This window comes from Lonchura striata, chromosome 23 (genome assembly GCF_046129695.1).
Source record: "Lonchura striata isolate bLonStr1 chromosome 23, bLonStr1.mat, whole genome shotgun sequence".
Taxonomy (NCBI): domain Eukaryota; kingdom Metazoa; phylum Chordata; class Aves; order Passeriformes; family Estrildidae; genus Lonchura; species Lonchura striata.
The window spans coordinates 10,993,798-11,006,081 of record NC_134625.1 but is presented as its reverse complement, the minus strand read 5'-3'; the positions used below and the strand labels follow the sequence as shown (position 1 = coordinate 11,006,081).

At 51.3% G+C, this 12,284-nt stretch overlaps 3 protein-coding genes across 3 annotated transcripts; 2 read left to right on the top strand and 1 right to left on the bottom strand.

Moving 5' to 3' along the window:
* Positions 1–5,128: 5,128 nt before the first annotated feature.
* On the top strand, positions 5,129–8,275 carry CENATAC (centrosomal AT-AC splicing factor). Its single transcript, XM_021530104.2, has 9 exons — positions 5,129–5,424; positions 5,526–5,691; positions 5,766–5,828; positions 5,992–6,056; positions 6,190–6,295; positions 6,641–6,671; positions 7,046–7,126; positions 7,339–7,471; positions 7,939–8,275. The coding sequence occupies exons 1-9, from the start codon at positions 5,129–5,131 to the stop codon at positions 7,982–7,984; spliced, it is 987 nt and encodes a 328-aa protein (XP_021385779.1). The 3' UTR covers positions 7,985–8,275.
* A 316-nt stretch (positions 8,276–8,591) lies between these two features.
* Positions 8,592–10,445, bottom strand: RPS25 (ribosomal protein S25). Its single transcript, XM_021530070.3, has 5 exons — positions 10,357–10,445; positions 10,104–10,199; positions 9,515–9,698; positions 9,036–9,134; positions 8,592–8,654 (listed from the first exon to the last, which is right to left on the bottom strand). The coding sequence occupies exons 1-4, from the start codon at positions 10,357–10,359 to the stop codon at positions 9,040–9,042; spliced, it is 378 nt and encodes a 125-aa protein (XP_021385745.1). The 5' UTR covers positions 10,360–10,445; the 3' UTR covers positions 8,592–8,654; positions 9,036–9,039.
* An 8-nt stretch (positions 10,446–10,453) lies between these two features.
* Positions 10,454–12,231, top strand: TRAPPC4 (trafficking protein particle complex subunit 4). The gene is made up of 5 exons (XM_021530069.3): positions 10,454–10,677; positions 10,765–10,939; positions 11,019–11,122; positions 11,215–11,341; positions 11,763–12,231. The coding sequence occupies exons 1-5, from the start codon at positions 10,503–10,505 to the stop codon at positions 11,839–11,841; spliced, it is 660 nt and encodes a 219-aa protein (XP_021385744.1). The 5' UTR covers positions 10,454–10,502; the 3' UTR covers positions 11,842–12,231.
* The last annotated feature ends 53 nt before the right edge of the window (positions 12,232–12,284 follow it).

Below are 12,284 nucleotides of genomic sequence, written 5' to 3'. Positions count from 1 at the left end.
GGTCACTCAGTCCTCGGAGAGTCGCATGCTCTGGTCCTGTGCCAGTGGGGAGGCGTGGAAGCAGTGCTAACCTGTTGCCACGACATATTTCTGGGGCTGGATAGTGCCTGAAGGCTTTGGCTGCAGTGAAAGGCTTTCCAATTCAAGGGTGGACACAGAGAAAAAGCCAGTTTGGGGAGGTATTAGGGATTCTCTTGTTTTCAAAAGTAGGAATGGGCCACCCTCCTGCTGAAGCTATATCCTCCCTCTGCATACAAAACACAGCAAACACTGCTAGGGAGCTTTACAGTAACTCTCAGCTGGCTCACACATCTAGGCAGCAAAAAACCAGGAAAACTTTCCAATAGAGTCATTGATTCAGCCGCTAGAAATGCATCCACCTTAGTAAATCACAAAGCATCCATTTTCTGGCAGAAAGTGAAAACTGATTGGAAGTGAAGTCCCGATTGGTCTTGATGGCAGCAGGCAAGAAGCAGATACAATGCACCCAAGCACTCACCTGGTGCAGTCAGGTTTTCCCTAAACTCAGTGAAAGTAACTCAAACCACTACCACTCTCCTCACAAATCTGGGAACCTCATTCAGATGCAATCTGTCACAGTGGGGAGACTGAGTCATACACTACATCAACCTTGTGTTTGCAAACTGAAAATTAGAATCGGCTCTCAGATTGACTATTTTATCTGAATGTGCAAAATTCACCAGGCTGCTGCTGGCTTTGTCCACTTACAGAGATCTGGAAAATGAGATTTTCTGTAGCTGTTACTTCACCCCTCAGGCTTTCAGTACTTCTTGATGACACTCTCTATCCCTCCCAGAAGCAAACAGTAAGGTGAATACCAAAAGTGAATACCAAACTATGCAATGTTTGCAAACAGACAGAAGACAGAGAACTGCCCACCTCTTCCATTGCTGAGTTCTGAAGAATTAGCAATACCTCACAGAGCAGACATAACATCAGGGTCTGGGGACAAGAGACAGTAAGGGTAGCATCAAGTTGACCACAACACAAAAAAAAAAAAAATAAAAAATACACTTATGACTGTAAGTATGGCCCAGATACAGTCCACAAGGCAAAGACTGCACAATCCAAATGTACAGCTAAGTGCATCATGCATAACTTGAACAGAAATAAGAGCTCCCTGCAGAGCTCCATGCAAGGGCATGGAAGCTCCAAGCATGCCATGAGCACAGACAGTGTGTCCACTGCTTGCAGAAAACCTTATTCCTCCTCATAAGTGTGGCAGAAGGGAGACAATGTCCCTTTAAATGTGATTAAAGTGTTGTCAATGGATCTGCCATGGTAGAGGAGTTAATCCCCCCCTAGCCCCTCTCAGCCACTGTGATGGGATAATTAGATGCGAGGGCTCACCACAGATGATGCTCCAGTTGCTTAGCAACTAATGGTTTCCATAGAAACAGCAAAGCACAGCCTTCGGAGCAGCAAGTGAGCAGTGCAGCAGGGCAGGGAAAGATGCCTTAAACTCCTGCACTGATGCTCTCCTCCAGAATCATTCAGAGGCCTAGAGGTATTAGGGGAACGAGAAGGGGGTGCCTTAAAGATACAATATCCCTGTTTCAAGCCGCAGTGTTAAGAGAATGTTTTTTATCAGACTAAACCTTCACTGATATGGTCCTCCTCTCAGTGACTCTCAACTAGCAGGATGAGCAGGGTTGAATCACAGAGTAGTCTTACACAGAGGTTTAAGCCCTAACCTGTGGGTTACAACATCCTGTTGTAAGCAGCCGAGTATGATTCCAGCATCAATTCTTGCACCTGGGGTCTGAGAGGGAAACAAACGAAAACACACAAAAACACACACACAAATATATTTGCATTTTCAGTACTGTCACAAAAGCAGCCTTACACAGGCACCCAGCCTGGCCCTAAACCAGCAGGCAAAGGAAGTTTTCTCTAGATTTTGCAGCTTCACAATACATACAAAAGTGACTATAAAGCATGGAGACCTTCATCACAATAATGCAGTACAGATCAATTAACCTTTACTCAAGACTATCATCTGGTGCTTCCTTTGACATGACCAATTCCTACTGCTTTATTATCCTCCTGCTCCCTGCACTGAGTCAGCATACCACTGTTTCTGAGCATCACCTGCAGCACCTGCACTAAACACCATGCATGCGCTGTGCAGCTGCACTGCTGCAAGGTATGATCCTGTCATCTTGTAAGCTGAGCAGAGACAAGCTGTTTGTATTTTGCTAAGAGAGCTCTGGGGCACTGAGATGGGGCTGTAGATTCAGATTCACATAGTCTGCACCACGCCAGGGATGGGCTGCATCACTCCCTGCTTGCAAATGAAGCCCTATGTGTTAAAGCTTTGCAAACCTCTCCAGTCGTGATAGCACAGAAGGAAGTAAAGAAACTCACATAGCAAAAACAAGCCCTGCTTTTCTCTCCTCTCGTCCAGCCTCACAGCTGTGACACGATCCCTTTCAGAGAGGGCAAGCAGCCTGTGCCTTGGTCACTGGCTGAGGCACCCAAACTCACTGCTGTTGTCCTCCTTGCCTGGCAGGACACTGGCAGTACGCACTCCACTCTGCCACGTGCCATCTCTTCTTGGCAGCGAAATGGAGAGCAGGGCAGACCCCTCCATCCCTGGGGCAGTAGCTGTGCCAGAAGATGGGACACACATGCTGCTGGTGACGGGCAGCCAGGCTGGACTCTGGAACACCTGCGTGCCTTAGTCAAAGCCACCAAATCCCAGACACTGTGGCTCCCACCCCCTGTCGCTGCACTGTTACCTCACCCTACCCACAAACCTGGGGATGCTGCTTGCAACAGCCACGAGGGTGGAGCATCCCGCTGGCCAATTTAGCCACAAGCCAGGTCTCCTTCCTGGAGTCCTGTCCTGATCCACCCAGTGCTTCAGGAAGGTACAGAGAGGAGACACTAAAAAACTTGTGGGCCATTTCAGACTCTGTCCCCCATGGCTTTCAAAGTGGGAAATCAAAGGGAAATGATGTGCTTTGTTCCACGGGGGAGCGCCAGGAAAGGTGAGCAGAAACGAGCCTGGCAGAACTGGTCGCTTCAATCGTCTGCTAGCTCACCTTTGAAGTGGTTTTAAAAATCAGGGAGGAGGGGCAGATATGAGTTCAGCTCTTTTACTGCAGCTTCACAGAATTTGAAGACGTGGAGGGTAAGAGGCCACCTTTTCCCCACCAGAAAATAATGTATCCATTCAGAGAAAAGAGAATACAGCTAATAAAACAGGCTGTGATGCTCATCAAGTACATCTCTGGTGTTCTCGCATCCTGAGGAGGCTCTGAACAGCTACAATGGCAGCAGCATCCACCTATGGTACCATCAAAGACACTTCAGTCATTCACAGGAATGACTGGGCACCCTGACACAGCCCCTGTCCTGTGGAGCAAGCATCTCTCCAGTCACAGCCTTCCCTCTGTCTCATGTTCCCTATCATTGAGCCTGCCCATACGTTCCCTGCTGCCTCTCTTGGACAGAAACCCTGACCTAGGGTTCCTAACCCCAGCCTATGCAAGCCCTGGGAGATCTGTCTGTACTACACAGCATCAGCTATTTACTGCAGCACAAGGAACTGAAGCAATGCCAATAGAGCAGGAGTGTCCTGGTGTGATGATAAGCCAGGCATCTACTGTACACTCTGGACTAGGAAGAGGGGAAAAAGGAAGAGGGGGGGGAAGGACCACTTTAATTAAATGGAAATTAATTAGTCAATTGGAAATTAATCTCTGTTCTACTACAGGAGGAAAAAAATTATATAAACCCCACAGTTGCTTGGCATGACCAGTATCCTCAAGCAGCCCCACCACATCCACTGAGCTTGCTTCAAAACAAATGCCATTGGCTGGGCAAAGCCCAAACAGGATATGAGCCAGAACCATCAAGACAGACTCCTGTAACAACTCTGAATCGGAAGCCAAGTTAGAGAACTGCCCTATCCTCAGGGGAGCTTGCACCTAACATTTTTCAGAAACAGGAGCAAATACATCTCTGGCTTGCTGAGAAGACCCCAAAGAGCACATTCACATGAAGCCATGGCTGAAGGCATATACCTATACCTTACATGCACACAGAAGTCAGACACCCTGAGAAGCAACTAAGCATACTCACAGTTAAGACTCAAATCTGAAATGTTTTTTCTCATGATTTGCAAACAAGTTTTAATCTGAAGTGGCAGTGGGTGGGAATCAGCAAAGAGCAAGGATCCCAACTTTCAGCCTTACAAAACTTCCCCTGTAGTAACTGTGGTTTCAAGTGTGCAGTAGGCAACACCTATTTTCAGTTAAACTATCCCATCAATTGACTTCTGTGCAGGTAACACTCATCTGAAAAGAGCTAGCTTTGCAGAATTCAGATGTCCTGAGGCAAAGCACCTCCAGCTTGTCACCTTTTTAGCTTCCTTCATTATGCAGACAGCAATGCTGGGTACTTTGGCCTTCTGCATCTGACAGCAAGTCCTCTTCTATCTTCTGTTCCACATTCTGAAGCTAGAGAGGGGTGAAAAAAAAAGATGCTACAAGCATGAGCTCCTAGATAAACCATAAGGAACTGGCAGGTTAGCAGATTTACATTCCATTTGCCCCAAAACGGCTCTGTCAGTCTGATCAAAATCTCTCTCCCTGGGAATGCAGGGTGGCAAGGCAGCACTCAGGGGTTACCTGCTTTCATGCAGAATATACAGCATACAAACCAACGAGATTAGTTTTCAGTAACTGAATAGCCAAAGGCAAAATTAAGGTCTTTTAGCCTTTTCCTGTACTTCAGGGAAGGGTTTGTGGTTACAAACATATTTAGGCTTTAAAACACTTTTAGGCTTTAAGCTAGAAGACCAACATTTGTGTTTCCAGTCCTGCTAGCTTGATTGAACAGACCAGGCAGACCACAGGATTCATTTCTTTCTTTCCCCGTGTGTGTTATTGGAGGTAGCACCATTCCATGGCTGCGGCAGAGGCAGGAAATACTCGCAAAGTCTTTTCACGTATTTTTTTACGAGCGGTCCAAGCGCAGCGTTCGGGTTTCTCGGGGCGGGGCAGCGCACGGCACCGCGCGCCGCCCGATCCCTCCCCGCCCTCCGCTCCTGCCCCGCGCCGGGCGTGGCCGGGCGGCAGCGCGTGCGCCGCGCCGCGCCATGGCCGTGCCGTACTGCGCGCTGTGCCGCCGCAGCGCCTTCACGGGCCGCCGGCACCGCTACAGCGCGGGGCACCGCCGGCGCCTGCGGGAGGCGCTGGCCCGGCTGCAGGAGGCGGCGGCGGCGGCGCGGGCGGCGGCGGCCGTGCCCGACGGGGCCGCGGCCGTGCGGCGCTACGACCCGGCGGAGCACGAGGGCCGCGTGTGGTGCCCGTGCTGCGGGCGCGGCGTGCGGCGGGACGGGCGGCGCGGCGGGCTGGCGCTGCTGCACGCCGGGCTGCTGCGGCACCTGGCCGGGTGCGCGGGCAGGGGCCGGGCGGGCTGTTCTGCCGTATGCCGGCCTTTTGCGGCGCTTGGCCGGGTGCGGACGGTGCTGATGGTGTCGTGGTGTCCCGCAGGCCCGAGCACCGCCGGGAGACGGCGCGGTTCTGGCGGGAGAACCGGGCGGAGGCGGCGCTGCGGGAGCGGTGCCTGGTGCCGGCCGAGGAGTACGAGCGCTTCGCGCAGGCTCTAGAGCAGGCGCTGGCCGAGCACCAGCGGCGGGAGGAGGAGCGCATCCGCCAGGTACCCTCGGTCACCTCCCGCATCGGTATCGGCCCGGCCTGCGCCGGCCCCGCTTCACCGCTCTGTCCCTGCAGATGGCGGCTGACATCCGGGAGGCCGAGCGCCGGCAGCGGGAGACGGTGCAAGCCGCGCTGCAGGTCGGTGAGCCGTATCCTGCCCTGGCTGCCTGGCGGGGAGCGGGCACTGCGCTGCGCACCCCCACCGCCGGCACCCGGCTGTGCTCGGGAGGGGCCGGGGCGGCTGGGTGGGCGCTGTGCTCAGTACCAGAAATGCTGTTCCTTTTTCCTGAATTACACTCAGCTTCAACCAGAGCCAGAAGTTTGTGCAGGACCTTCGGTCTGCAGGCTCCCCACAGGACCTGAACGGTGAGCAGCACTTTCTTTAGCAGTGGCTGATACATCTGTGCTCAAAGCACCCTACACCATGGGGAGTTTGACAGTGTCATTGCTAGGGTCTTCTTTTGTGTGCACTACAGTATGTGCTGGCCTCTTATTTCAGGCACAGCCCTTGCAGCGCAGAACAGCCTGGCCCGAGCGGGATGCAGACAGGACCTGATTTAGCCTGGATGGAACCAGGCAAGGTTCTGACCTTCATTGGCCACCAGGTAGGGGTGACTGGCTAGCAAGTGTGACTGATTTAACTGCAAGTCACCTACAGCACGTCACAAAACAGAACAAGGGGTGGTCTCCATCACAGAAGGAAACACTTTGTGAATTTAGGCGAGTAACTAGTCCAGTTTTAGTTACCCAGGTTTAACTTTCATTAAGCAAACGTTCTTTAATATGCCACGGGGGAAAAAAAACAAGCTCTCTTTTAAAGAAGAGACAAGCTTTCCTCTGCCTTTTTCTAATAGAACTTGATTCGGGAAGAGAATGAAGACAATGCTCTTCTGCTCAGAGATACTCCTAAACATAAGATTCTCATAAGCATTTTATGTTCCTGTTAACAGGAAACAGAAGGGAAAGGAAATGTCCACACAGGTAAGTGCACCTGCATCATGATTCACCAGGCTGCTTGGAAATGGCTTGGAAATGTCACAGGGAGAACTCAAAGCAGTATTGAAGCAGTTGCAGTATAACCAGGAGGTGGCCACTCGGCAATATTTGACATGCTAGAGAACACATCAGCAGAGTAAAAACTGTTGATGCTGCTGCTGTGAGGACTGTATGATGTGGGGTTTGATCAGCCATGGCCTTAGCTGAGGAAGCCAGCTCTTTTTTTTCTCAGAACACCCAGAGTTCACTCGGTCACTTGTTTGATAGCACAAGCAGCAGACAGGGGGAAAGAGGGGACACTTATTCTGTCAGTTTAGGGTAACTTCAGTGGCTAACTAAGTATTCCCTGTGACTTCTAGGAGCAAAACCTCCATGGCTAACAGAGGAAGAAGGTGGAATTAAACAAATTGGACCTTCCTATGAGGAATTTCTCAAACACAGTGAGCAGCTTGCACACCTTTTAACCTTACGGTCACTTTAACATGCTAGAGAACTAAAAGCAATTTGAAAAATTTTTGCTTAACAAAGTATCTGGGCTTTTGAGCAACCTGGTCTAGGGGAAAGTATCCCTATCTGTGGTACAGGGGGTTGCAGCAATGCGACCCTTAAGCTCCCTTCCAACCCAAACCACTCTACAATTTTTTTTTTTCAGAGGAGAAGCAGAAGCTGAAAAAGCTTCCAGCTGAACGTGTTGGTGCCAATTTTGACCATACCTCTCAGACAAGTGACAGCTGGCTCCCTTCTTTTGGACGCGTATGGAATCATGGCAGGAGGTGGCAGTCCCGGTGAGCTCCAGCACAGCACGGATGGAGGCCAGGGGGGAAGAGTGTGAGGCTTCTGTCCATGCAGCCTGTTCATGGAGCAGACTCTGAGGTAGCAGCAAGAATAACTAGACACCCTGCCATACGAGTTACGCCACTCAGTGCTTAATCCAGGCAGAGTATCATTCTTGTCCTGGAGCAGCACACATGGCTTGAAGAAGCGTGCTCATGGCTGTAAAGGCTGCACACACGAAGGCATCTGCCTTGTTTTGCTTGGCTCACCTTTCAGACCCACATACTGGCCCACTGGCACCTGTAATGTGCCAGAACTCTTTGTCAGCTAGCTGGAGCTACCACTCACAGAGGTAACAAAAATGTTGAGGAAGCTTCCATGTTAGAACACTATGCACAGCACTTTCCTACTTTTTCAACGAATGTTCATTATCTCTGTGTAAAAGCTACTGCAATCTGACTGCTATGTTCTCTTTCAGGCATCAGTTTAGAACTGAATCAGGGGAAAAGAAGGAAAAAAGGTGATCAGATGAGGAACACCAGACACCCAGCTCAGCTGTGGAAAGGCTTTTACTGTAGGTAGCTGCAGTTTTGTTGCTGACTACCTTGTAAGGGCAGACTGTTCATTTGAGCATCACATCTAAAGCCACACAAAGTCAGGTCCTGCCAGCAATGATAGGCTCCTGTGGGTGCTGTATCTTCCCTGTCAGAAAGCCTACTCTGTGTACAGCAAGCAATGCCAGTGGCCTATGCTGACACGGCATATCCCACTAAAGGAAGAATTTTTGGAGAAATAAACTTTTTTTTTTAAATGCCTCTCTCTTTGTAGACCAAGTGAAACTCATTTCAAATGCAGGCCCATCCTGCAGACACATAATGCCAGGTGTTTGATAATTTCATTCAAACTTATGTTGCTTTCCTTCATTTTAACATTAATCCTTAACATTGTCTAACATCACTGGCTGCTGTAGGTGATGTAGAAGTTTCTCACTTCCCTTTCAGCAACACATTTGTAACACTAATAAAGACATAAACTGGCTGGTACAGGACAACAGCCATAACCTCTACCAGAATCCACTACAAATAATGCATCAGTAATGAAACATACACACTGTTGAAAAATCAACAAAAATTATAATCAATAATTTTATTGCGTGCATCTAGGTATGACACATTGACAAAGTCACTGAAGAACCTGCAAAACAAGAAGTCCCCAATCAGAAAACTAGGTAAAAGCAGGCTAGCACAAAACAGTTTGACAGTTTTATTCCAGCAGGAACACTTGGCCATGGTGCCATGTGAGTTCAGGGAGTACAAGGGCCCATTTACCCTGCAGCCCACAGAGAGGAACAAATAATGCCTTCCTCATCCACAGCGACAAAATCAGAAACTGCTCTTTAATTCTGGAGAGCCGATGTTTCCAGTAATGCTCCCGCAAAAGTTGCTTAGGATGTGAGCAAAATACTCTGAGCATCTGGAAGAACAGCCCACCACAGCCATGTGGAAGTTGCCTATTACACATTGCACAGCTGTCCATTAGCTCCCAACAGCACAGCTCCCCAGCACCCAGCCTCACCTCCCTATGCATCCTCTCCTGCAGCAGGCGCATCTCCACCTTTCGTGTTTCGGGTATAAATCACTTGGGCTCGGTGCTTGGACACCAGTTTGATCAACCCTATGAAAAAACACAATTACATCAGTTTGCGTGTACTGACAGATGCCAGGGATGCTGAGGTCCCCCCTCGAGAGGAAGGGCAGTGTACAAGAGGAAATAATAGGTGGTAGCAGCTTATACAAGTCTTTTGTTACCATCTGGCTGCACTTACATCACAGCTCATCCTTCTGACAACATTTTCTTAGTACAGAAATGCCTCTATGTAACAAACTGCTGCTCCATACTTTGGAGCATTTCTGCAATGCAAGCTAAGGCAGTGACTCTCCAAAAACAATATAAGCATGGGGCAGTTCAGATGTTGCAGGAAAGCTGCTGGACAAGCAAGGAAAATCAAACAGCCAATTCGAGCAGCGTTTTTTTTTTTATTTCTGAGTGCTCACCTTTGCTGAGGAGTTCCTGGAGGGCAGCCCGAGCCAGGGAGCCTCGAATCTTCAGCCTTTCTGAGACAACTGCAGGTGTGATGAGCTTGTAGTTGGGCACTTCTTTGCACAGTTTGTCATAAGTGGCCTTGTCAAACAGGACAAGGTTGTTCAACTTGTCCCTCACTTTCCCCTTGGACCACTTCTACTTGAAAAGAGAGAAAAAAACAACACCCCCCCCTAAGCCATGTTGTAAGCAAGAACGAAAAATTGGAACTAAACGATGCCCCAAGAACCATTAAATGTTTCCGTATCACACCCCAAACTAAAGAACTAATGAGATGCACAAAATTGCCTCTGTAAATGAACGTGCTGCAGATAATACCTGCTGTATCTAAAAATAAGAGGACTAAAGCCCTCTGTTACTCAGGTTTATGTACAATTTATTATTATTTATTGCTATTATGTACAACTCGCTGGCAGATGAAGAGCTGGCTCCTCTAACAAGATGCCTCCCCGCCTTCAGGCCGCTGCCGAGCCCGGCCACGCCGCACACGCGCCGGGCCCGGGACCCGCCGCGCCCCGAGCCCTCCGTCCCGCCGGCTCCCACCTTCTTCTTGGCCTTGCCGCCGGACTTGTTGACCGGGTCCTTGTCCTTCTTGGCGGACTTGCCCGCGTCCTTCTTCTTCTTGTCGTCTTTGGGCGGCTGCGAGGGGGCGAGAAGGATGGGGGGTGAGCGGCGAGGAGCCGGGCCGCGCCCCCGGGCACCCCGCCGGGGTTCCCGGCCCGCTCGGGGAGCCGCCGGCGCCTCGCGGCCGGCCCAGCCCGGCCCGCCGCCCGCCGCCCGGCCCGGGCCCGCTCACCATGATGCGGCCGCAGCTGCTCCGCAAGATGTCGGCGAGAAAGGAAGAGCGCGGCGTGCGGCGGGGCGGGCCCGGCCCGCGGGCCGCGCGTCACCTCCGGGGCGGCGGCGCCGGCCGGGCGGGGCTGCCGCCGCCGCTGCCGGGCCATGGCGATCTTCAGCGTCTACGTGGTCAACAAGGCTGGCGGCCTCATCTACCAGCTGGACCACTACGCGCCCCGCGCCGACACCGAGAAGACGTTCAGCTTTCCGCTCGATCTCGTCCTGCGCCCGCACGACGAGCGCGTCGTCGTCGCCTTCGGGCAGCGAGACGGCATCCGCGGTGCGGAGGGTGGGACGGGCCGGGCGAGCCGGGAGCGAGCGGGCGGGCGAGGGAGCGAGCGAGCATGCCGCCGCGCTGTCCCCGCAGTGGGTCACGCCGTGCTCGCCATCAACGGCGCCGAGGTGAACGGTCGCTTCACGGCGGACGGGAAGGACGTGCTGGAGTTCCTGGGTAACCCCGCCAACTACCCGGTGTCCATCCGCTTTGGCCGCCACCGGCTCTCCTCCAACGAGAAGCTTATGCTGGCCTCCATGTTCCACTCGTGAGTCGGGGTGGGCCGTGGCGGGACCCGGGTGGCGCGGGCAGGGCGGTGAAGGGCGCTGAGGGGCCTGTCCCCACAGGCTGTTTGCCATCGGGTCACAGCTGTCGCCTGAAGTTGGGAGCTCCGGCATCGAGATGCTGGAGACCGACACCTTCAAGCTGCACTGCTTCCAGACACTGACAGGTACCATCGGGCCCTCGGCACCCCACACCGTCTGCTTTGTCAGGGCTCTCTGTGCTTGGCCTTCCTTATGCTCCTGGCATTATGGCTTCCAGGGATCAAATTCATGGTTCTTGCTGACCCAAGGCAGACAGGGATAGACGCTCTTCTCCGCAAAATCTATGAGATTTACTCAGACTTTGCCCTGAAGAATCCTTTCTACTCCCTGGAGATGCCAATAAGGTAAGGAAAAGCCCACTTTTAGTAACCTGGCTGCAACCCCTCATTGCTTTCTGCCTATGCAGTAGCAAATGCAGACAGTTCTTAAGTAGGGAAGGGGAAGGAAACTACAGCACACTGCTGCAGAGAGCAGACACAGACCTGAGCTCTTTCCAGTGCTGGCTCTGCTGGGGAAATGGGAGGTGCTCTTCCTTGGCACAAACCCTGCTCTCCTACCCTATACTCAGGCCTATACAAGAAGCTTTAATCTCAACTAAGGACCAAGTCAGCCCTGGACAGCAGTAATGTAGCTGTGTCATATCTTCCTGAATCTCTCCTTGAAAGATACAGAGCCAAAGGATGTGGGGATCCTTTGTTAGCTTTGTTAACTCACTTCCATAGGTAGAAGTCATCCCTTTTACTTTTCTTTTTGTGACTATTCCAGGTGCGAGTTGTTTGATCAGAACTTGAAGCTTGCTCTGGAGGTGGCAGAGAAAGCTGGACCCTTTGGACCTGGATCATAAAGAAAGCCTTGCCTCTTGCAGAGATTCATTCATCTGAAGAATTGGGCCTCTCTCTTCCCTGGCTGGCCTCTCACAATGCTCCCCTCTCCTCTGCACATCCCCAAAACATGCTTCAGTATCTGCCAAAATACCAGTTTATCCCCTTTGTTGTGAAACTTACCTTAAAGAGATTCCTTAGCACTGTTTACTTTGGGCCACAGGGCCTTATTTTGCTGTTGGAGCTCCACTGCACTTGGGTGAAGGAGAAGGTGCAGGTCTGTGGCTTTACCACAGTCAGTGCTTTTCTTTCCTGTCATAAATGTACATATGTATTTTTCCTGTATAGCTCTAACTTATGGTCTTGCAGAGGGTTTCTGTATAGAAGTAATAAGTGTTTACTAATGAGACAAATGGCTGTTTGCTTTCTGTTGGTGGGGACATTGGCACCTCGAGAGAATATGTGG